The following is a 26,076-nucleotide window of genomic DNA, read 5'->3' on the forward strand; positions in this document are numbered from 1 at the left end:
AATTCTTTGGCCACCGGCAATGAAGCCCTCATACAAGGTATACGCAGCACGGATGTGCAAATATAACCTATATAGGTTAGCCTAATAGGCAACGAAATAGCAGGCTGGAACAATCTGGAAGTAGCCGGGCTCCTTTATTTGTATAATTGACTTGCATGCTTGCAATAGTTTTAAGTGACATTAAATTAGTCCAAGGTCAACTTGATAGTTTTAATGACAACAGTTCCAGTGACTTTTGCATGCAGCAAGCCTACAGGCTGCAGTTCTCGCTCGTGCGCGCAGGTGTCACAGATTACGGGTTTCATTCATGCAGCCTGCGGATCGGTGGTACGCGTCAGCAGTGCTCAGGAAAGTCGTGTGTGTTAGTCGGTGGTGTGTGTGGCTACTGTAAGCGCTCCACTCCATCTGACGACGAGCTCTGAACAACACTGACGTTCGCCGCCGCGAGGAATCCGTACACACCTCAAATAGTCCGACGAGACTGCACTCACTCAAGCCTCACCATCTCGACGGCGGTCTGCATCGAACCGAACCCGTGAAATACCCGTCCAGTTTTGAAATGGCAAGGAAAACCGAAGTCCCGTCTGTTTATTATGGTAAGTTGCTGTGATCTGTACGTTATATCTTCTGTGTGGGCTTCGCTGTGGGTTGTGCAATATCCTACGGCTGCAATATCCCACGGTGCAGTAACGTTTTGGGGTTGTTCATGAATAGGACATGCTGCTATGTTATTGTGTACCTCTTGTCTTTGAATAGGACATTACCCACGTCCACGTTAAAAGTGGCTATTGCGATATGTTGTAGATTATATCGCGATTTAAAAACATTCTGAAATGGAAGCCTATGAATAATAATCTGGGAAGGCGACGCGAAACGTTTGTGCTCGTGCGTTAAATCGGATTTGCAAAGGATGCTTTCGCACGTGCCTATCTTCTCAATGACTTTGCACTCAGCTGACTGTACTGTTGGTATGCAACTTTATGTTGCCGTGGGCACCGTAGCTCTCGCTCTCAGCAAATCACCGAGGAATAGTGGACCCTACAGTAGCCTATCACCTAAGAGACTTCGTTCACAAAGTAACCGTGCTCCGATTAAAAAAACAACGACATACCAAATCTGCTATCTCTCACTCTTAGAACCTCTTCCTCAGACATAATCTAGGGATGTACGTATGTAGATGACTAGATCCGATATGCATTAAGGTCCTGTTGAACTCTGCTGTGGTCGGTTTCCAAACGTCCTTTCGTTCAATATCTTGATTTGCGGTAAGAAAGTGGCCCCTGCCAACATGCGTATAAAAACAACACAAGCTTGCGTTTCAGAATGCTGTTATGGGGATATGTTGTGTGTTTTCATTGCTATATTGCACTTCCACGATGACTGAAGTTTAGCCATGCATGCTTTTATGTTACTGCTGCGTGTTGGCAAAAAAGCTGACCGTGAAACATGTGACCCAGTGTTGTCTGCAGTGTGAGTGACACCCAGTGTTAAAAAAAGTCTTTGATCTCATAAATTAACCTACAAGATATCAGGGAGTCTTGACTTAATTTTCTTTAATTGAAGGGTACCTGGTTGTGTTTTGTGGAACTTGTTGAACAGGGACGATGGCCATGCTGAGAAACGGCTAACAGTTCAATTGTTCAGTTAAACTTAATTACAAAGAGTAGTTTAATTTAGCTGTCTTTTACTGAATAAAAATAATAAACGAAATGCTGAATTTGAATGACTGTTCATAGCTACCCGAAAGCTAGTGGTTCTGATTATCCATTGTTGACATACTATTTATTTTAGACTGCATTTGGATGAAAAGGAAGAACATGAAAAATAATTGAATTTCTAATGCAATGCAAAGAATAAGCTAACTATCAAGAATGCAAATTGAATCAGTTTTGAAAGAGACACAAAGTCATTCTTACTGATGAGCATCTCAAATATGCATTACGTCTCTGCTGGTGTTTTAAATATTGAAAATCATCTTATGTTCTTAGCTTCTTTACTTCATAGTTGATATATGTCTACAGTGCATTGTCCTGATCTATAACCATCACAATGCACTGTTTTATAACAAAACATAGAACCTCGTATAAAGGCCCATATGCCCAGTACCAAGGGCAGTATCTTCTTTGCTTGAGTTAGTGCCTACTGGTAGAATGTTTGTGTGATAAACAATTCTTGCTTTGTATCAAACATCACACAAATCAAATATTATATAAATGTTTTCTCTTGTTTAAAAAAGGATAGTGACAATGTCCATATATATAGGGGGGTATGAAAAAGAAAACAAACTAACAAAACACCCCACTGCCCTGGAAATCAAGGATGTGCAATGTAATTGCCCTATGATCGTCAGCAAGCTGGCAGGCAAGAGCCAGATGCTACTGCTTTCTGTGGTCTGAGATAGAAGAGTGGATTGGAAATTAATGTTGGGTCTTTTTTGTTGGCCAAGTCTTATCTAGCAGAAGACACGCTCAGGCAGCGGCATAAGCCAGCTCTGTAGGACAGAGATAATCCCGCCTGTCACCCTCCCCTTGGCTCACCCCATGCTGCCTGCCTAATCTGAGACATGTTTCCACTCCATGGACATGCCCATGGCTGCACACACACACACACACACACACACACAAAACTAAGCGTCATACACTGGCATCCCTGCTCCTCTGTATTCTTGATGCAGGTAGGTGTTGTGGTCGGTGAAGCATGCCTGATGGGCAGGTTGGTACAAGAAACCAGCCTAAAAGGTCTAACGGAGGACGTTGTTCGGCTCTCTTTCCCAAGACGGCACGTGGACAATCCTCTTCTGTTGTTCTTCAGCCTGTGTTCTTTTCATCTGCAGCACTGTGCTATTTGTGGTCCCCAGATTACACTGTTGTGTGAAGCTTGTGTGCTGAAGTCACAAAGGACTGTTTCAGATTTAGGAGGTCCTTTGCTTTAAATGAAGTGAGAAGAAAGAAAAGCGAGTGTGGCGTTTCAAGCGTTTCGTCAGGCAACGTACTCTTTGATGCATCATGCAATTAAAACATACTGAGCACACAGCAGAATACTTTTGGCTAATTTTGTTGGCATGAATTTTCACCTTCAGGCTCAATACCACCTTGAAAACAAGTCACACTGGACAAGTTGAATTCAGAAATTTCATCCTTCATACCAATCAACCTGTTTATATATGTGTTATTTGTACATGTGTTATCTCAGAACTCAGTCTCCATGCCAGGCAGTCAGTATCATCATTCAAGAAATATGGGTTATATGCATTTATTTCTAATCCGTTTTGTTTTAGTCCTTGTCTGTGATCACACTATAACGGTGAGCGATGGCTCGTTGGCTGGAAACACTGTTTGTGCATCTTCTCCTAGATTCAAATTTCAGGCACTTTTCATTCTTAATACAGATCATGCTTCATTTTTTTATACATTCTCTCCAGTTGAGTGTAAGTGCCCTAATATGGTCTTTTCCTTGGAGAACTGATCTATTATTTCCGATCTACAGAACCACAGAAGAAGCCCCATAAGGTTTGTCTGCACTTAATGAATTTAGCAGGCAAAGTCTCCATCACAGAACCTTCATAGCGTGAGAGGTAATCAGGATTAAATGGGGTCCTTAATGCCCTCTTTGACCCGTCTCACATTTTTTTTTCTTCTCAGAGCCCGAGAAGCTCAATGCAGGAGCTGCTAGATGGGCTGAATGGCAATACGAGTGGGTGTAATAATGACAAAAGCACAGCATAAATCCATTGAACGATCTTTTTGACAGCAAAGCCTTGTGGGAATGTTTGCAGCGCTATTCTGAGCTTTTGCTGTTTAATCCACTGCTGTGGATGTCCTGCAGAGCAGCACGCAGCACCTGGATCTGCGATGCAAATCTGGGGCCTCATGAATATGGACGACCTCCTGTTTTAAAGGCAGGTGCGCTACACGGACCCTGCCTGCCAGACCCAGAACGGGGCAGATTGAGATTGAGTGCTGAAGCGTTGGAGTTTGGCACGCGCTCAGTTGGAGTCTCGGCGAGTCAATGGGACATGGTGAACTGTGCTCCTCGTTAAACATCGTTAACGCCGGTGCGCCTGTCCAACCACATCGGGGAGACGCGTCGACGCGGTTCATTAGTGATGTTGTGTCATAGGTAAACATCTGTATGGAGACTGGGTGTTACAGTTTCTTGGCTCTCTGCTGGCACCCTCTTCCTTCGCTGTTGCGGCTGGCCCATCACTCGGGGTTCCTGCAGGATCGCAGAAGAGGTGCTGACTCATGCTAGCTACTTTTCCAGAATTTGACTTTCATTGCTTTCCTCTTTTATCTACCGGGGAGGTAAATATGACAGGTGTCTAACTTCTGCACAAAAGCGACCACCTTTGCCGCATCGCCGTGACAAAAGGAGGAGGAGCTTAGTGATGCGATGTGATCACATGACCTTGCATGTCACGAGTCTAGGGTTTGACATAATCACAGGAAGGAGACGCCCTGGCCAATTGGACACCCGCTGCGTTCTCTGATGGAACGGCAGACGGAATGTGAACACACCTATGGTTCAAACCTGTGTGAACCTGACCCCAAACTCTGCTCAGTAATGGTAGTTGATACAAGCAATCCCTAATGGGAAGATGTTTTCAAAGCAATGTCAGCAGGGACTTCAGACAAAGGCATTAGCTTTCTGGGCATTCTACTTTGGGAACAGAGAAAAAGAAAATTGCTTCAGCCTGAAGCTGCATCAGTTCCAATCCACCTCGAAAGGCGTTTGAGAAGCTGCCGCACCCTGAAGTTTCAGACGCTGGCCAAAATCGAGAGAAGATGGGCTGACACAGGCACACGCACATTAAGGTTACACCAAAGGTAAAGGGTAAAATCCAGATGAATCCGGTGGAAACCGCTCTACATAAACAGAAGTAAATTAAGTCAATTATTCAAAACATCTTTTGAATATAAAAAGTGCATTAAGGTAGCAGCATTTCACTTAAAATTCAATGAACAGTTTTGATGCCAGCTACCAAGTGAGATCTCAGGAGCAACATAATTTTACTGTGAAATTAAAGCCCTCTTTTAATTAATTCGGATGCATGCCCAAATCCGTTTCAGCTCTCCTGATGCTGGACATTGCCTGAAATTCTGGCAACAGTTCAAATTTACCTGTAAATCTCTTTGTAGATTCAAATTAATTGAGCCCATCTTATGATGTGCCTCAACAGGGACTGGAGGAATGCATGAATTGCATTAAAACTAAACTTTACATATGGAACTGGATTCAATTAAATCATTTCCTCATTTTGCTGTTTTTGAAACCCTGAAAGTTTCTATATACATCAGACATGTATAACACAAAATGTACCTATAAAAAGAACCAAATTAATACAAACATAGCTGGGATAAGCTTGCTAAATGTGTCTACCCGATCCAAAGCTTTTATAACAGATACCTACTTCAAAACTTTAAAAGGACCAGAAACTTGAAATAGCCCAGCAGACCTGAGTACATTATTAGCTCCTTTCAAGGACAATTGTGACATTTGTGCAGAGTTGGTCTGAAGAAACGAGGTGATTTCACTGCAGATCTCTATGAGGAGAGAGAGCGAGAGAGAGCCTGACACGTAGTCATCTAACACGCACGGCGAGCTGTGAATTGTGAATTACACCCGAAAACCCCCCAGGCCTTTACGGCATTTCATAACATTTCACAAAGGAATCAAATCTGCTTTCGCCAGATTATGCTGAACACTAAATATAAAATTGCCCGGGAAATGTGATGGGTACTGGGGTGGCAGGAAGAAGAAAGTCAAACCTACATGTGTTTCCTTTCTGCGATATCCAGAATATGTTCTAATCTGCTGTAGTTCTTGTAGCTCTGAGTTTGATGCCACTGACAGCTAGTCCACAGTGCCCACACCATAGCATGAATGTAAACGACACTATCTAAGCTTACTGAGCTCAGCTACATGCCGTATGATCTCTGAGCCCTCAGATCAGTAAGCTTACCTGAGCAAGCAGAGATCGGTGGTCATATTGCTTTGACTGGAAACCATCTTGCTAACACCACCACAGCTTCTTTGAAGCTCCACTCTTAAGAGGTGTATAAAAAAAAAAAAAAAACGGACCTGCATTAAAAACATATTTTTATATTTTCATTCACGTCCACTTATTTACATACGTTTTACCAAACACAAGAGTTTTAACTTTTTCAGACTTGCCTACACGGCAAAAGCCTCAGTGAATTTATGTAAGCTCTTCTGGACATATATGAACACTGTAGAAATGTAGATATAAATTAATAAATGTAGAATTGTAAATTCCTCAAGCAAAGACACAGATAAGAACACAACACAGTTTACAGTCCTGTTGGATTGTGCGTCATTTTATAAACTTTATTTCTCTATGTTCATTTTTGTTTCTGTAACTCCCTGAAGAGCAAACATGTTTACTTCATTGCTCAGTAATTTTCCATTTCTGGGTGACATTGACCTATCCGAACAAAATGTACTCGACACCAGATATCAACAAACTAAATTTTGATGCTTCTCTCCAGAAGGAGACAAGGGGATCACCTTTCATCCTCATTATATCACTAGTTCTCTTTTAATAAATATTTTCAATTCCTGCTGCCCAAGGTCTGGCTGATTATTACATTTGTAGTCATTGAAATGATCTCTACAGTACATAGTAACATAAATGTGAGTAAACAAAACTATTTATAGAATATAGATTTCTGTGCAACATGAATTTAAAATAAGGTGTGGTTGAATAAACATGAGAGTTCAGTAGTGCAAGCTGTGTGGTTCAGGTGAGATTGTGTTTCAGTAGTGTAGGCTGTGTGGTGCAGTTCAGGAGAGATTACAGTTCAGTATTGCAGGCCGTGTGATGCACTTCAGCAAAACTGGATTGTTGGGTTTCTCGAGGAAGTAATTCAGCAGAGATACATTTGGGTGCCTCTGGGTTCTAGTTTTGAGTGTCATATAACATTTCACTATAGTGAAACATGAAAAAAGACCACTTGGGTGTATATCTTTGAAGTTTAGATTGCTTAGCCATTAATTATGCTTTTCCCCCAAAACTGAATTCCTCATGTCCCCTTTCTTCAAAAGCACACTACCATGTAACTTTGGCACTGAGCTACTCTGATACAAGTTAGTCCTGCTCTGAGGCAGACAACAACTTTTCCTGATTGGTCCAGAGTCTAATGTTTGTGGTGGCTGGGGAATAATTGGAGGTAAGATAACATTTTTCACTCATTTGTCCTCGTTCCATGCTGCAGTAATGTTGCTTCTGACCCCCACAACAGAAGCACCGTGCCCTGCGGGTTGCGTGTTAGCGAGGGAGGCTAATTGACACTGAAAGGGGTTTATTGAGTGGAGAGCAGAGATTCTTGCTGAAGTAGAGTAACTGCATACTGTGATGCCACTAAGTTTGCAGAAGATGCTGAGTATGTCTGTTTCTTGTCCCTGTGAGGAACGATGCTGCATTCATCAGGATTCGTACTGAAAATTAGCATATAATGGCCATAGCATAATATCACACACATTAACTAGTACTTGGGATGCTCCATTGGCAACAGAGTGGACAGGTCTTGTTTTGATATGCACAGACCTTTTGTTTCCTGCTTCTATACACGTGACATAAATTCCATCCATTATCTTTACTGCCTAATCCCGCTAGTCAGGGTCACAGGTGCCAATCCCAGCCTCGTCAGGCAAGGGCAGGTACGCCATGGGCAGGTCGCCAGTCCACCACATGGCCAACACACACACACACACACACACACACACACATGCCTACAGGGAATTTAGAGTGACCGATCAACCTAACACATGGACTTTGGACTGCGGGAGGAAACCAGAGTGCATGGAGAAACCCCTCACAAGCACGAGAACAACATGCAAACTTTCACATCCACACAGGGCAGACCAGACCGAGAATGGAACCCAATTAATTCCCATAATAGCATTTTAATGCAACTACACATTTTTATTGGTAGTTGGAATAAAATGTGCAGTGACACACAGCGGCGGTGGTCCGCCTCCTGTTGAAGACGGAGGTGCAGGAAACCGAAGAGTCAGACATGTTCCAAAGCTGGAGAACACGACAAACAGACGGGCCCGGGACGTCGCCGTGGACCCGGGGGCAGGAGCGTCTGTCGTCTGCGGTGGAATTCTGGGAGACGCTGCGAAAGAGGGCCGGTCCCGCCCACCTGCTCTTCAGCGAACTGGACAGGATGGGTTCTGACTCATCTGAATTGCAGATCCCCCGTGCCAGGATGGGTCCTGTAATGGCAAAGTGATGTAACTGAGGAGGTGGGGGTGCCGGCGTTAGGCCTGGCAGATGAAGGTGAGACAGGAGCTTCTGCTAAATGACAGCAGGGGTGTCAGGAGTCTCCGGAAATCCAGGGTTTATTTCTTTACATTGTGAGCAGTTTCTGTTTTTAATAAAACTTATCTGTCAGTTGGTAGCTGGAGCTAAAATTAGGTTGTTTATCCCAAGAGGTTAACTGTCTTTGTTAGTGTGTGTGTGTGTGTGTGTGTGTGTGTAATCCAATACAGTGCGTGTGCTATTAAACGTGTTCAAATTGTCTCGTGAATTAATATCACTCTAGTAGGGCGCACACACTAATATATATGTAAAGCAAGCTGTGCTGTTTTAAATTGCTTCAGCGAGTTTCACAATTCCCTAGATAGGCTTTTGAAGCAAAAGTAAAGGATTTGTTATCAGTAAATGGTCAAGTTCGTCACTATTGCTTCCTCGCACCTTTGTGCATTTTTCCAACGGTAATGTGCCGACTCTGAAAGTGGCCGCATCGCACCCCTGCGAGTTGAAGAATCGGTATGAACTCATTACTGATTCATTGGCTCTCACGGTTGATTTGTTTCAGTGTCTGGTTGATGCCGTTTTTTACTCTGTATAACATCCGGCCTCTGTGCTTTTAACAGCTCTGTTTTCGTTTGCCATTAAAGTCATTCAAAGAAAAGAACTGACAGCGGTTGTCTCGCGTCGTCTCTTTTTTCCCCTCCAATGAGTGACATCTAGCAGAAATCAAGCTTTTCTCACTCCCTGGGTCCAAGTTAGATGAACTCTCGCCGGTATATACGTGACACGTTTATGCTCCACCGTGATATAATACCACCGTGACCGTCCGTCAATAAAATCCATATATCAAGTCTTGTTCGCCGAATTCCGTCAATGCGTAATGATGCGTCAATTTTCTCGGAATGTTCGCGCTGTGGACGCGCGCTCGCTGCGCACGACGCGGGCTTCAAATCACTCCCGTCAAAGAGCATTACCACGTGACTGACGGCAGAAAGTACTTTGTTTCTTTCCATCGAAGAAAAAAAAGTTCTTCCCGGCCTGTCAAAAGCAGGGCTGCTATTACACACCATGAAAGAGAATGAATTTGCTGCCATCAGAAGCTGCAGAGAGTTTGATGTGCAGACACCCCTCGATTATGCCGCAATCACCCGGTCCATACTCATCTCGTTCAGTCCTTAGTCCAGATATTAGAAGCCTGTCTCTGACCAGGAAAGATAGATCTAAAAAAACGTGGTCTTCATGGTTGACCAAAGGTTTCCAGAGTGTAGGTGAAGTTCTAAGCTGATTTCACATAAGCGTCAGAGCCATAGATTCACTTTAAGGAATGCACACAGAGGCCATTGCATAAGCCCAGTAGCAGAGAGACGGACACTAAGATTTTTAAAAATCCCAGATGCCTGTATAATAAGGTGAGCTGAAATTATGGTGAAATTGAAGAGCCATCTGTTCCGTAATTGGACTTTAGATTCTCTTTTCTGGGTCGCATGAGATCAAAGCTGGAAGTCTGGACCCGGGCTTTTGGAGTAAGTGCACTCGGACAGATCATTAGGCTCAGGCTTATTGGACCAGGCTGCAGCCGGCATTCACCAGCACCTCATTACACCACCACGCTGCATGGAATGTGATGAGCTCGACTTCTCGCGTTTGGCCACTAATTGACATTTGTATGGCTGTGTGTGTGTGTGTGTGTGTGTGTGTGTGTGTAAATGCTGAAATTAAAGGAGGAAGTGGATATTGATAGCAGGGCTTAACAAAAAATGTGAGATGGGTCTCCTTTCCTCCCTCTCTCCTCTTTCTATTTCCTGCTCTGTCTGTACTACACACAGTTCATTCATAAATTCTTTGTATCAAGGGCGTAGCAGAACCATTCGGTCCTTTATAAAATGATAACAACGTATAATTGCACAGCTGCATTGCTGAAATGTCAGACTCAATGGCACATTTCATAATTTCAGAAAACCCAATTTTTCTCGGGTAAAGCAGCACCAAGTGTGTGTGTGTGTGTGTGTGTGAGGGGTATAAAGTGAGGGTATATTACCTCTTCCTGACACCGCTGTAATCTAAATGATTAGTATGTTATGGTCAGTCAGGGTCAGTCAATCAGGGTCAGTCAGTTTTCTTCAGCAGCACTTGGTCAAAATTGGATAGAAGTCTTTCAGTTTAGTGTGTTCTTCTGATGCTTTACCTCACATACCGTAACACTGCCATGACTGTTCTTCCCAGTAAGTGAATAGCACCGCTTAGACGTCGTAAACCAGGGACACTGGAAAGAACACTGTCCAGCAAAATCCACTCCATCTCGGCCGCAACAGAAAGCAGCGGAGTTGAGGATTTCAGCTGACTGCACACAAGGATCGGGGGCCCTGGAGAGGTTCTGGTGCTGGTTGAGTTCCTTCCAGAGGGGTCCAGAGACGCCGGTGCAGTTCATTCATGCTGCTCACGGAGATGAGATGAGATGTCAGTATCAGGACAGCTAGCGGAGTCTTCCGGAGTCTGCGCTGTGTGTCTGCTCCTTCATGCGGTCTCGGTGGGGGGGGGGTCAACACTACAGGTTTGATGGGACAGCACAGAGGACATGACATACACTGTGTCTGTGTATATGTTGAGGATATGTGAGGCTTGTGTGTGTGCAACTGTAAGTACATAGTTGTGTGCATAATTCAATTAGGCTTCAACATAATTAACCAAAAAGAAACTAACCAAAAAAACTATTCTGCACAAGCTAATAGCTTCAGTGAGGCCCAACGTTTACGATGTTTACTTCCTTATATGCTCAAAGAGGAAAAGAAATACTGCAGTGAACTGGTGCATATTAGTGCTATTACTGTAGGCCGTCTACCAGAGGGCTGGTTGTTAAACCTGGGAGTTCCAATCGTCTGTTCCAGGACTTACACTGAGTCAGAATTGTACCATCTGTGTGCAGCTCACACTAGAAGCGTGGAAGTGAATGTAACCTAGAATCACAATCAGCCCACAGCTCTGCTATATTTGGCATTGTACATGTGGAAGACGTGTCTCACATTCATATTCCCTCGCTGTTGTGTGCAAGCGCAGAAGTGAAATCTCGCGCTTGGGCGAGTTGACGAGATCGAATCGGTGGCGTTTTCACGGCAGAAGATTAGAAACACTTCTTTGTGTCTTTGTGTGTGGGCATTAGAAAACCCAAACAAACAAAATGTGACTAAGCCCAGAAAGAGCAGTACACAAAGCTTTGTTCATGCCGTTGTGTGGGGTGTGATATACCAGGACTGGGAGTCGCACCTTTCACAGGTGCATGGCCTGTTTCCATGGCCTCAGCCCAGGCATTTGTGGACATTTGCAGACAATTGTGTGGGGTTGCATGTGTGTGTAAGGTGTGTGTGTGTGTGTGTGTGTGTGTGTTGGGCTACATGGGTGTAGTACTTTCAATCCTAGCAATGCTCCTGAACATTCTTCATAATAATATTAGCAACAGCATTTCTACTTCTACAATATACTCAAACACTTGCAGAGGGAATGAACATGCTGGTTTTATGCAAAGCCACAGTCAGTAGACAGATGAGGGTCAGTAACCACAGAGGAAGGGAAACGGAGCAGACACAAATGAAAAATGAGAAAACAGTCCAAGGTGAAATACCAGAGCAGGCAGTCCAAACGGATACAGGGACACAGGCAGAGATGAAAATCAGAAAAACCAGATCAGGACACAGACAAGCAGCACAGGTGAAAGTCTTCAGTTTTGTTACGCCTGTGCAGTACGTGGCACCTGTAGGTGTGTGTGTACGTCGGGTGTGTCCTGTGCACGTGCGCGTCTTCCCAATCCGGTGCTGACATTCAGGTCTTTGCTGGGTTTTCTTATCCTTGTGTGTGTGTGTGTGTGTGTGTGTGTGTGTGTGTGTGTGTGTGTGTGTGTGTGTGTGTGTGTGTGTGTGTGTGTGTGTGTGTGTGTGTGTGTGTGTGTGTGTGTGTGTGTGTGTGTATAATACCCCCGAAGAAGAGGAGGGCAATCGGGACTATGCTACACATACACGAAAGAAGAAAAACAACAAGGCTACAATAAACAGCCCTACAGAACATAAACAAAGCTACGAACATTAATCACAAAGTCAAGAAACATAACCAATGAACAGCGAAGCACAAAGGAAAACGCGGGTACATGAGATAACGAGGGAACTAAACCAGACACACGTGAATGCAGTAACAAGGGGCGGAGTTACAAACGACAAGGTGTGAAAAATGAAACCCAAACACAGTGGCACATGGAAGACTAAAACAAAAACATGAATTACAGACAGGGGAGATGCCATATGTGACAGGTTTGATTTAGGAATATTCAATGCTATCGAGTGATTTTACGTAGAAAGCCAGAACGTGTCCATTAGAGGGCGCTCACACAGTAAAAGGTGAAGACAGTAGAAATTGACAGAAGTTACAAATTACTTGGACACTAATTCTAAAAACATCTAAAAACTCACCACATTGTCACTGAGTCAGCACATAACAACTGGGTGGTTGGAATCCACTTTCACAGGTGCAGGTGATCCAGTTATATGTAGTAAAGGTGTCTATGAAGTCTGCAGAGTGCTTCCTCTAAGGACAGAAGTGACAGGTCACAGCATCAGGTTGACAGTCCGATGCAGAGGACTCACAGGTAAGAATTGTCTTTCAAACCAGTCACAAGAAAGTGCCTGTGTCTACCCTACACATCAAATGAGACACCAAAAAGGAGATGTGTGGTCTATTGAGATATATGGTCTATGTGTGGTCTATTGAGATATATGGTCTATGTGTGGTCTATTGAGATATATGGTCTATGTGTGGTCTATTGAGATATATGGTCTATGTGTGGTCTATTGAGATATATGGTCTATGTGTGGTCTATTGAGATATATGGTCTATGTGTGGTCTATTGGGGTGGGGTGAGTTATTAAAGAATAGTAAACAAGGAAGCATTGTAGCAAAACCCCTTGGCAGTCATTAGGACCGTTATTGCCCGTCTAGGCCTGTGGCCATAACATTACTTTCCTTAAATGACAAACCACACAGAAGATGGGTGCAAAAACAAGACCATGCAATCCAGCAAGTGGGATTGATTATAAAGTTGTATTTTCAAATATTATTACGCCACTTTTGACAAAACAAAAATGGGAAAACGAACTAACCAAAGTAAATACGGAGCAACTCTGTAATAAGGAATAAAAACACAGCGTGTCACAAACACGAATCCCTTCCTCCAGTCTTCCGTCCTCATCCTCACTCTTCTCCCACTGGTGTTTGTATATGCAACACGGGTGACGGGAGAGCTGGCAAGGACTTGCAGAAGGCCAGATGAAATAGGAAAGAGAAAAATCCTGGCATATATCAGGAAACCAGGAGGAATGAAATCTGAAAAAACGTACTAGAGCGCTAACGGCACAACACACGAGGACAACGGGCCGGAACACGGAGAAGGCAGCACGGGCGATCTAAGGCGTGTGCAAGGTTTGCAGCATCAAGGACATCTTCAATGGCAACCAACATCTTCTGCTGACCACCCTGTTGGTGGGTATGAATGCTAACCAAAGCTCTTAAACCGTTGCTCGGTCTGCCGTGTTTGTATGCCGACTGCTACATTCAAAGCTTCCAGAGACAAAGTGTTCTGTTATGCGACAGGCAATGCCCAAACGCTCGCAGAGTAGAATCAACATGCTGCCTTTATTACGAGGAGATTTGTCCAGAAGCCATAGTTGATGGCCATGCAAAGGTCAGTAACCAGTGAAATAGTAGCCAAAACATGGGGCAAACAAGAAGGAAAATAAGAAAAATGGACATACTATATAGGTGAGTGTAATGTTGAATATGTGAGGATGATCAGTAATCAGGAGAGGCTGTGATTGGTGGATCAGATTAGTGTGACAGATGATCTGCTGACAGGTGGTGGGAGATGGAATCCAAGATCATGGAACAGCCAGCAGGAAGTGAGATCACCACCACCACCACCACTACATCTATCCCCACCACCACTACATCTATCCCCACCACCACCACATCTATTCCCACCACCACCACATCTATTCCCACCACCACTACATCTATCCCCACCACCACTACATCTATCCCCACCACCACTACATCTATCACCACCACCACTACATCTATCACCACCACCACCACATCTATCCCCACCACCACCACCACTACATCTATCACCACCACCACCACCACTACATCTATCCCCACCACCACCACATCTATCCCCACCACCACTACATCTATCACCACCACCACTACATCTATCACCACCACCACCACTACATCTATCACCACCACCACCACTACATCTATCACCACCACCACCACATCTATCACCACCACCACCACATCTATCCCCACCACCACCACATCTATCCCCACCACCACTACATCTATCCCCACCACCACTACATCTATCCCCACCACCACCACATCTATCCCCACCACCACCACATCTATCACCACCACCACCACATCTATCCCCACCACCACTACATCTATCACCACCACCACCACTACATCTATCACCACCACCACCACATCTATCCCCACCACCACCACATCTATCCCCACCACCACTACATCTATCCCCACCACCACCACATCTATCCCCACCACCACCACTACATCTATCACCACCACCACCACTACATCTATCACCACCACCACCACTACATTTATCACCACCACCACCACTACATTTATCACCACCACCACCACTACATCTATCACCACCACCACTACATCTATCCCCACCACCACCACATCTATCACCACCACCACTACATCTATACCCACCACCACCACTACATCTATCCCCACCACCACTACATCTATCCCCACCACCACCACATCTATCCCCACCACCACCACCACTACATCTATCACCACCACCACCACCACTACATCTATCACCACCACCACTACATCTATCCCCACCACCACTACATCTATCCCCACCACCACTACATCTATCCCCACCACCACTACATCGATCCTCACCACCACCACCTACATCTATCCCCACCACCTACATCTATCCCCACCACCACCACCACTACATCTATCACCACCACCACATCTATCACCACCACCACATCTATCCCCACCACCACATCTATCCCCACCACCACCACATCTATCCCCACCACCACCACATCTATCCCCACCACCACTACATCTATCACCACCACCACTACATCTATCACCACCACCACCACTACATCTATCACCACCACCACTACATCTATCCCCACCACCACCACATCTATCACCACCACCACTACATCTATCACCACCACCACTACATCTATCACCACCACCACCACTACATCTATCACCACCACCACTACATCTATCACCACCACCACTACATCTATCTCTACTACCAGTATATTACTTTTCATGAAACTCAGTATAAACATGCAGAATAAATACTGTATATAAATATACATTTTCATGAAACAGTATAAATATATAAGTGCTAAAATTTGATTAATAGGTTTCGCTCCTTGACGCTTCTTTTCTTTTGGTTATTTAGAATTAGTTTTAAGGCTATTTTCTTACAGTATATTTAGAGTAATATGTATGGTAATTGTGTGTGTGTGTGTGTGTGTGTGTGTGTGTGTGTGTGTGTGTGTGTGTGTGTGCGCGCGCTTAGATGTTGGTGGTTTGTCACAGTAAGACTGTGAAGAAATTGCATTTGCTAACTTGGGGCTAAAAAGCATATATAAACTTATATATAAGTATCTGACTATCATACTTTATATTCCTGCTCACAAAAGACTTAATGTTAATGTATCTTTTCTATTTAGAAATGTTACTTCATGACTTTGCTTACAAAGGTATTTCCAGTTCAGTTCAGTTTTGCTTCAGGCAGTCAAGCAGAGCACATCTGAATATAACTCTCAGCTTCCTCTTATGTGCCTTAGACTGAACCCAACTTTCCGAGTGACAAACTCCGCTCAAGTCATTCCAGTTTCATGCCATCTAACAGATCCCACAGGAGAACGACTATGGTTTTTAGTTTATATGCATAAACATCACCTTCTTTGTAAGAGACATTCATTAGAAATGCCGAGTAGGTACAGAGTTTGACACCTACCTGTTTTGCACTTTGTGAATGCTCTAACTCTTCAGCCGTAGTTCATTTCTGGCTATAGGACTGCATGGGCAATGTGGTGACTTGGTGGTTGGCAAACACGCCAACTCAGCATGGGGGTCTTGGCTTTAAGTCCTCTATGATTGGAGGAGTGTTCTGTCTGTGTGGGTTCTCCTTGTGTGTGTGAATGACTGTGTGTCTGTCTGGTAAACAGTTGTCTGAGTGTGTATGTGTGTCTGTATGCCCATTGGGGGTTGGTGCACTGTCCTGGGTGTTGTCCTCTCTCCACTTCCTGCAGAACTTTCTGGTTGAGAGTATAGTGTGTGTGATTGCCTGCTGCTTCTTGCTGATGTGCGACTGGATGTAAAAGGTTGTACCTGTAACAACTGTAAACCGACCTTGGGTATCTTGAAAGGAGCTCTATAAATGTCAAATTCATTCATTCCAGAACTGCTGTTGGCTGAAGTTTTCACACTCTTATGCACTCTTGGCTCAGCGGTGACACCAATGGACGGAGAAACCCCAGTGACTCCGTACTGAATCCTCTCCATGCAGCAGAGTCTCTGCCATGCCATTACTGTGTCGGCACCACTGCTAGCTTGAGAGTGGGCCGCCAGCCATAACTATCCGGCAAGTCTCAGAAACTGAGCAGACGGATGGATGGAGGAGAAAGGCAGGGGGGGGGGGGGGGGGGGGGATGGGTGAAATGGGTGGAATTGTATAAAATTGTGTAGGATAGTTCTACATAAAGTGTTAACAAATGAATAGGTGGAAAATACAAGTAACTAATAAAGTGAGTGGTGTGTGTGTCAGTGTGTGTGTTTGTTTATATATATATATATATATATATATATATATATATATATATATATATATATATATATATATATATATATATATATATAAGGGAAAAATAAAATAACACATCCTAGATCTCAATTAATAAAAATCTTTGAAATCCTTAAGTGTTCCCTTTATTTTTTTGAGCTCTGTGTGTGTGTGTGTGTGTGTGTGTGTGTGTGTGTGTATATATATATATATAGATAGATAGATAGATAGATAGATAGATATGTGTGTGTGTAGCCAGTCACACATTTATAGGTTGTATGCACACATCTTGTTTGCGTGCTATAAACTCCATCTGATTACAGCTTTCATTTCATGCAATATAGTGTTAATGAGTGGAACGATCCTCTCGGGATTCGCGAGCCAGGGAATGTGTTTGCCAAAGCAGGCATGTCAGAAGAAATGACCTACTTTAGAGAGTACTGCATTTTCATCATTAATAATTGCTAACAAACACGGCTTTATAACGGCGAGGGTGGCCATGGTGAGCTCTCTCTGTGAGGTTTCCCTCTGAACTCCCATACCTGAGCAGCCTAATAGCTACAGTGTTGGAGCACCGTAGTAGTATTTATCAGTGTTGCTGCACTCTAGTAGTATTTAGTTGCTGTTTAGTTTCTGAAGGAGTATCCCTTGTCTTATTCTACCCAAATTATTATGTTCCAATACCCTTGTTCTAAGGGTAAAATCTTTTTTATGAGACATATTTAATATGTGGAGAGTAGAAGCAGGTGAATAATAATTGCTTTAGAAAACAAAACACTACACACACACAGCCGTTAATTGTCTGCATTTTTATCACCTGCACATTATTTCTGTGCTGCACTGAACTGAACAGGAGTGGGCGGAGTGAGCCTCGTTAAGAATCTCCATCACCTCCCTCCCTGTTCCTGTAGCCAGTGCCACTGATCCACATCTTAAAATGTAGTACTTCACTAATGAGCACAATCCAGAAAGCTTTAGAAGTGTCTACACGGGGCACATTTTTGCATAGTGTTTATAAAGGGATGATAAGGGACCAATTATTACCAGCAGTAATGAAGCAGTGTTATTTTCTATTCTACCACCTTGTTAGATTAGATGTTTTGTCATAATTTGAAACAATTCTCCTGAATGGAGGTTGACATCAGGATGACAGATAAGAAATTAAGATTCCTGGCATTGCCCGGGAAGTTTTAATGGGATTTCCACACTTGCTCCCAGAAGTAATATGCCATCCTGAATAAATGCTGCCCCAGGCAGGAGCAGGTGAGGGGGTTTGACTGGAGGAGTCCACCTGTCATAAGCAGAACGTGACGGCCGGACTCTAGTAGTACCGTAGCACTGACTAGACAGTGGCAGGTGGGGCAGTTGTTTAGGGTAGTGTATCCTGTCAGGGGCAACACAGGTAACCCAAGGTATCCCAGTAGGTGGGGAGGTGGGGGGTTGGTCAAATATAGGGGCAGTGAGCATTCTAGAAGAACACGTATGAGTCGTGTGGAACAATAGGAGTCAGGATTAATGGGGGGGGGGGGGGGGTGCAATGGTATGAGAGGTTCAGTACGGAAAGGGTTTCGGCTATCACGAGCGAGAAAACCAGCCAGATGTTTTATCAGCTCTGGGAGGGTTTATTTTGTTTGTGCAAAATGAAATCACAACATGGTGACAATTCCACACAGCCGGGAGCGCTGGATTTGACTTCGGCTGATAAGTCATCCTAAAAGTGGCCGTGACCTTCCCTTAGCCCTCTCGTGGCGTCCCGGTTCCCGCGTGGCCTGACGTGAAACGTGAGTGTGAGGTACAGTATGTGCCACAGTTTAATTAACACTCGATGGGCTCTGTGCTGCAGACGTCCGTGCGTTCGGGCCTGCAGGGGAGCTGTTTGCTCGGAAAGACCAGAGCTACTCTGTGGTATTTCAACCGTGTTGTTTGGACTCTATGGCAGGAGGCCTATATGTTGACGATCGGGATGTGACCCTCAACATATAGCACTGGTCTTAGCAACAACAATGCAAAACCCCTCTCTACTCATCTCCGGCGGGCAGATGGACAGACACCTGTATCTATTACTGAGGAAGCTCTCCGCCAGATAACGAGTGCCTTGAGCTGAGGAGTAATTTGAAGGAAATGTACTTTCTCTTTGTTGTTGTCGTCGCAGCGAGCGGAAGGCCTCCTGCCTCATTACTGAACCAGAGCTTCTGCGGCGTCGTTTGAGAAGACACATTTTCCCAGGTTACATACGAGGACTACAGAAGCCACTTCCTGCTCGCCCGAGTTTCTCGAGCTTTGATTTTTCTTTCCGTGAATCCGCGAATGAGGAGAGACTTTTTTTTTTTTGTCAAAGCCAGAGTCGTATAGTCAACCATTCATTAGCGAAGCCAGATCACGTAATCCTGTGTTGAGGCCTCGCGACTTGGACTTGGAACAGTGTTTCAGAGGCGCTCAAAAGTCTTGTAAATAAATTCAACTTTGTTTAGGGCCCCTGACTCCAGTTAAGGGAGTTATCTCCCTGTTCATTTAAATTCTGGGCTGTGTACTGTGATGGGGGGCCTTCGGAGACGGGCGTCAGTCGCTTCACTCCAGCACAGAGTGAAAGAGAACGTGCTGGGCTTATCAGAAACCTATTGGCTGGGGAGGGGTGGGGGGCGGGGCTCAGCTATTTACAGAGGAGCCGATTGCTTTAATGCACTCACACTGTGAAGTCATGGTGACAGCGGTGATGACAATACACACTAGGCAAACTTCCTACATTTTCAAAAGATCTATGAAAACATTTTTAAACTATGGAGAAGACTTGCATCTCTGTCATACTTTTATTTAAAATTTTTATTCCTTTTTGTGAAAGCCAAAATAGAGAGAGAAAGTTTGCATCCAACCCCACACTATTTATACAGTACGAGTCATTCATTATTATGCATTCGATTGTCAAGACCTTGCTGAATTAATTGGATTTTCCATTGTCTGTTCCCTAATTATTGCATGTAAAAGACATGGTGTTTGTCAGATTTTCCATTAATAATCGTAAGTTTCATTTAAAAAAAAATTTCCTACTCTTTCAAGTATTTTTAATTTAATCACGTATGGCACAGATTCACTTTGACATGCACGCTTACATTAGCAATGCAGTCGGCACCTTAAAAAAAACATGATAATCAGTCAGCCTAGTTTTCCTTTGGTGGCTTTGTGGTCTAGCTTAGACAACTGGGCTAAAATTTCAGAGCTAGTCAACGTCATTCGCTCCCCTTTGTGTGTTTTTTTGGGAGTTGAGAAACTTTTTTATGAAGCATCTTATTTCAAAAGTTCAAATTGGAGTCTCATTTTAAAAGTCCATTGCGGCTGTGAACTGCCTCGAGAAAACAATTTTGTCTCCTCCACTCCACAACATTTAGTCTTACATGGTACATTCGTCCATATTGGAATTTGGAGTCATCACACAGGGTTGGCAGCAGAAATGACAGACAGAATGGAGCATGTCAATGACACATTCCCCATTCACTATCTGGCAACCCAGTCATAAAACTCGGGAAAGTAGGATGAGTAAATCCCCTTACAGCTAGTTGTAGGACTTTGCTGACAAGAAGACTATATGGGAGAAGGACTATATGTGGGAGCATTGCAGAATCACTTACTCTGAACACTGCTGGCCTGTACAATGGCTGTCATAACCCAAGACTGGTCTTTTTTTAACTTCATCAATAGTGCCTACCTAGAAACCACGAGCTTTTAATCATAAAAAATGGACATGATTGACTACCGTGTGCATTCACTTACAAGCATGTCAAATAACCGAGGCGCTGTGCTAAAAGCAAGCTAGCAGTGAACTCCCAAGAAATCAAAAGAACTGACAGAGCAGAGTGTTAATGGTGAAATGCTTCATATTTCTGAGACTACACAAATGAAACGATCTGACCGAGCACGAGAGACGAGCAACACCTTTTTGAAGCGTCTTAAGCAATGAAAGGTAAAGAACGTTTTAACATGTGATACACGTCATATAACTTTAATACCTCTCCATTTGATGAAAAAAGGCTATTTAAAGCATACACCCTGCCCTGTGAAGTTGAGCACTAATCTGGGGTTCTACCTAGACATTATTAACCAGTTGATCGACTTTTATAATCCAACATGAAAGTGACGACCCCTTCTTGGATGTCAGTAATTAAATACAAATGAGCTTCCCCTCCACCATTGCACACATGGGGCTTTAATATGAATGCATAAATATTGTAATGTAATATTGTATTTTTTAAATACTTAATGCTTATTGGTATATTTTTGGGTGTTTGTTAGTGTGCCATTAGTAGTCTCATTGCCATCTATACTACAAAATCACCATGAAGTGTTTGAACGGTTAACAATTTTTAAATAGTATTGATGCAGTATCAGTTAAAACGCACTGCCCATAAATAACGTATGTCAGCCATTTTCTGAATAGCCGTGTTTACCCACAGAAGCAGACGGACATTCTGGGCAGGGTTGTGGGAAACCTTGCTGGGTTGCTTCTGCCAAAGCCAAGCTTCTCATTCATTGCCATGCAGGAGCATCTGTGAGTCGCCCTGCTCGGATTGCAACCCCCCCCCGCTGTTCTCCATAATCCCCCAGATCCACCCTGGGAGAGCTGTAATCCTGAGACAGAGAAAGGACACGGGCCATGGGGCATCAGGTTGGACCGCAGTGCTCATGCAGTTTCAGGCGCACTTGAGCTCTAACCGTCGGTTATAGGGGATGTCTTCTAATGTTCTAAGTGTACTGTGAATTTCAGGACCAGTGCAGAAGGACTGCATGATGCTATATTTATTTTTAGCACCCAGCACTGTTCTGCCCTACTACCACACACACACACACACACACACACACACACACACACACACACACACACACACAATAATGCTAATGTGTCTTTTACGGTAGGGTAGACTGTGTAAGGAGCTCATTTAATAGGATATTTACTTGTAAACTGAAGGTGAGCATGCAAAGGTGGATAATTTGTTAAGAACATAATAAAACCAGGCAAGATCAATCAGAACTCCAAAATTATAGATAAGCTCTTGGGGTTCCAGAGCTCCTTCAGAACAAACGCTAATCAAAGCTACAATTTCATCTTTGGGAATTATAGTAATTTCTGTTCAGTTCTCTTGAAGTTACTTTTTCGAATTAAAGTTTTGGGTTTCATAGTGTGCTTAAAACTCTGCCTGACTAGCTCCATTTATAATGTCACAGCTGTACGGACCAGCTCGCGTTATGATAATGTAATTAAGCCAAGCTGTCTGAATTAAAATGGAATTAGGAATGTGAGCCCTGTGTGTTGCCATGGAGGTGCTCAATGGATTGGGAACGTTTGGATGAAATGGAAAACATCCATCACGCCCTGTTGACACTGAGAGCCGAAACAAAAAGAGTGCCAAAGGTTCTGCCGTCTTTATGCAGCACAGAGGGAAAGGAGACCTGACTGTGGAAAGTCATGACACAATACAGAAAAACAGACTACATATGAGTGCATGAGACGCTGTTGCACTGGTACACCCATCCAGGACTGCACAACCTTTAGACACGTTCTTGGACCGCCATTTTCTGATAAAACTCTCTTTGTGCATAACGGCATCACGTCAGTGTCAGTTTCCAGGCCTTTCGGTTTTCAAGCCTTGTATTTGTGAATTTTATCTGAATTGTCTTCATGACTCTTGAGAACGTGTTGGCGAATAACCAGACCGAACACACATACAGCAAATTCCCCAATGCTAAATTAACATATAAAGTGTTTATACAAATCCAGTTGGTCCAACTATAAGTTTTTGCTGTGTGGAACACCGGCATTCCGCTGTGATTTTCTATGCAAATACTCATTGCTATATAATGAATGGGCCTTATTAGAATAACAACTAGCTCAAATGACCACTGCAAAGAAGAGCAGAAACTGTACCCAAGACATATAGCACAAATGTGATGTATGTGTATGTGTGAGTGTGTGTTTATGTGCAACATAGTATAAATGTACAGAATGTACTAATCAGCAAGGGTAGAAAGCTGCGACAACATCCCCCCAGAGACCAGAGGCAGTCAGAGAAAGACCCGGGAATCCCACCCGCCCACGGCCCCCCCAGGAGCAGTGGAGTGACCCCCACGTGCCCACCACAGCGGGCGGGAGAGGGAGACCCCGAACAGCGCCCCCCAACCAAGGAACGCAGGTCCAGGGGAACCAGAGGAAACAGAGCCCCACCCAGGATGCCCCCCCCCCACAACGGGTCAGCAGCAAGGCCCCAGCGCCACGCGCTCCCGAGAGCCACCCACCACCCGGCAGGACCCCCCTCCCGCCGAGGAGCCCCGAGCACCCACACATACATGTACATCCACCCCAACATACATTCCCACACACATTCACCCACACCCATATACACTCTTATGGACATATATACACCACCCAATGCACTTACAGAGGGGGCAGCCATGACATCCACCCAGCACCAAAAGACCAAATCAGCCAAGCCCGCACAGCAACACGATGGGAGCCCGTTGGTCTCCGGTTGAAGATGGAGGTTTCCGAGCTTTTTTCAGGCCGAGGTCAAAGGTCGTTGCGCTTAGGGATCGAGACACACCAGCACGCTCTCTCTTGCTCCGCAGGAGTAAACCTCTGGCCCCGGCCGATACTCACCGGTATGTTCCACGGGAATGAATTCCACGTCTCGGCAGTGCGCTGAGGTAAGTCAAGAACAGGCGGGCTGTTTTAACACGGGCAGGTGTTCTGTTTACACACGTCTCCGGCTGCTCCCGCTTGTCAATACGGTGGGGTGCGGATTGTTTTCCAACCTTACTGAACCGCTCTGCCACTGTTCAGTGGTCTGCTAACTTCATACTGCTGTCTGCTGACGCTACGTTCTTCACACGCCATTTTCGAGGTGTTTCGTCTAATCAATGTCAATGATTAAATTCGGCCAATGCAATGCTTATTATTTGTAAATGGGCTTCGGAAAGCCAGTCACTCAATGGCATGTCCATGTTTGTTGGCAGTTCTCTTCCAGCATCCAATATAAACTGAAGCTTTGCATAGTAATGTGTGGAATTCATATATGTATGTATATGAATGTGTGGAACTGAGCTATATCAGCAGTGATTTTGTTTGTTTTCTTGCTGTCATCCTACTAATGTAATCCTGATCTGAGATCAGGGAATTACGTTCAAACTGACAATTTTTTTTTAATACAAAGCAAAGGTCACACTGTTCTGAAGACATTCAATATGCGATGTATCATCTGGGCCACAAGCTGGGCATTGCAAATCTGTTTTTATAATCACCAGCCACTGATCACCTCTGTGACAATGGGCTAAAAATTAACACTGGCTACATGTCTACCATAGTGCTGCCCAAGTGCTCTGTAAATATAGTATTGCGCTACCTATTGGAGAATAGACAATATTTTACTCTGCTAATGAAGAGGAGAGACCGCGACTCTGTCTCTGAGGAAACTATGCGAAAGGTGGTTAATGATGTCTGAATGCAGTAATGCTATCAAAGAATATAAACTAGCTGGCAGTGAATGTCACTGAGGCGGAGATCCAGGTGCGCTGTGCCGATTGTAATACTGTTCATATAAGTGTCCTCTGGCACCTACCCAGTGTGTGAGCGAGGATTGTTTTCTCAAGAACCAGACTCTTGTTCTTGAGATGGGTATAAACACATCCATGGGACGGTCTTGGTTCATTTTGTGTGCGAGTTGTGTTAGAAATTTTACAGTTTTAAACTTAAACTTACAGATCTGGTCTCACAGCAGATGTTAAAAATGAGTTTGTGTGGAGTTTCAAGCACATGGCTTGTGGGGGCGCCACATTATTATTATTTTTGTTCTGAGCAGAACCCACTGGAAGAAAGGAGAAGGAGGTGATTTGTCTTGTTTCAAAGGCCATGCCCTTTCTTGACACCAACGTCGACGTGTAATTGGTCTGTCAGCTTTAGTGACAGATGCAAGAGTGACTCTGTGAGCAGTTCAGAAGCTCTGGGAGGGTTGGTTCTGACTGATGAATCATGCTGAGAGAAAATTGTGATGATGAAGGCTAATGATGCAACATACTGGGTGACATTAGCCTTGCGCAAGGGTTGTACCACTGACGCGCACTCATAAACCAACCGCAGACGGCACCTAACCAGTGTGCCTATTGAGTATGATTGGATATGAGGAATGAATAGATATTGAGTTTATTTGGTGGTACTTTATATTTCTGTAGTCCAATAAAACCGATCATACCCCTGCAGGTTTGACATTCTCAAGAAAGAATATTCAGAATGTGAAGTGATTCTCACCATGGAGACACCTTTGAAATAGCTGTTCTAAGAATAAAGACATTCCGTGCCATTTGCACCTTAACTAGTGGGATTCTTTGGCCTCTCACCCCCAGAAATGACAACTCAAAAGCACAGATAAAATAGGTCCACACTGCTCAGCAATGCCTCTGTCTTATCTCTGAAGTCCTTTTAAATTCAGGATTTCCTGGGCTTTGATTATAACATACTGTATGTCGGTGAAGATCCACAATGTATTCTTTGCAAAGAAATCCAAACGTAGAAAATGTGTGTGTTTTGTGGTCTATGGAGAGCAAGAGCATAAAGAGCAGGACTGTGTTGTTCAGTGTGAAAGCAGTTTATTCTTGGTAGAATACAACCTCCTGTGCAACATAGTGAGTGGGTGGAAGTTTGATAGTGATGTAGCATTTAGCCTTCAGAAGATAATCGTATATTGATTCAGACAATGTGTGTGTGTGTGTGTGTGTGTGTGTGTGTGTGTGAGCTCCTAAATGAGTGTGCCTTGACACACTTGTATATGGACATTATATGCTCATACAGACAGACAGAACAATAAATCTTAAAGTCTAAACAGTCTAAAGTCTAAAC

The 26,076-nt window shown here is 44.0% G+C and overlaps 1 protein-coding gene across 1 annotated transcript in view; it reads left to right on the forward strand.

Moving 5' to 3' along the window:
• slc44a5a (solute carrier family 44 member 5a) overlaps positions 1-26,076 on the forward strand; it is a 63,364-nt gene continuing 37,288 nt past the window's right edge. The window contains exon 1 of the mRNA XM_076981082.1: positions 1-596. Within this exon, the coding sequence (XP_076837197.1) occupies positions 560-596 (37 nt within the window). The 5' untranslated portion in view covers positions 1-559. The remainder of the gene's footprint in view (positions 597-26,076) is intronic.

The sequence above is a fragment of the Brachyhypopomus gauderio genome, chromosome 19, assembly GCF_052324685.1.
Source record: "Brachyhypopomus gauderio isolate BG-103 chromosome 19, BGAUD_0.2, whole genome shotgun sequence".
Lineage (NCBI taxonomy): Eukaryota > Metazoa > Chordata > Actinopteri > Gymnotiformes > Hypopomidae > Brachyhypopomus > Brachyhypopomus gauderio.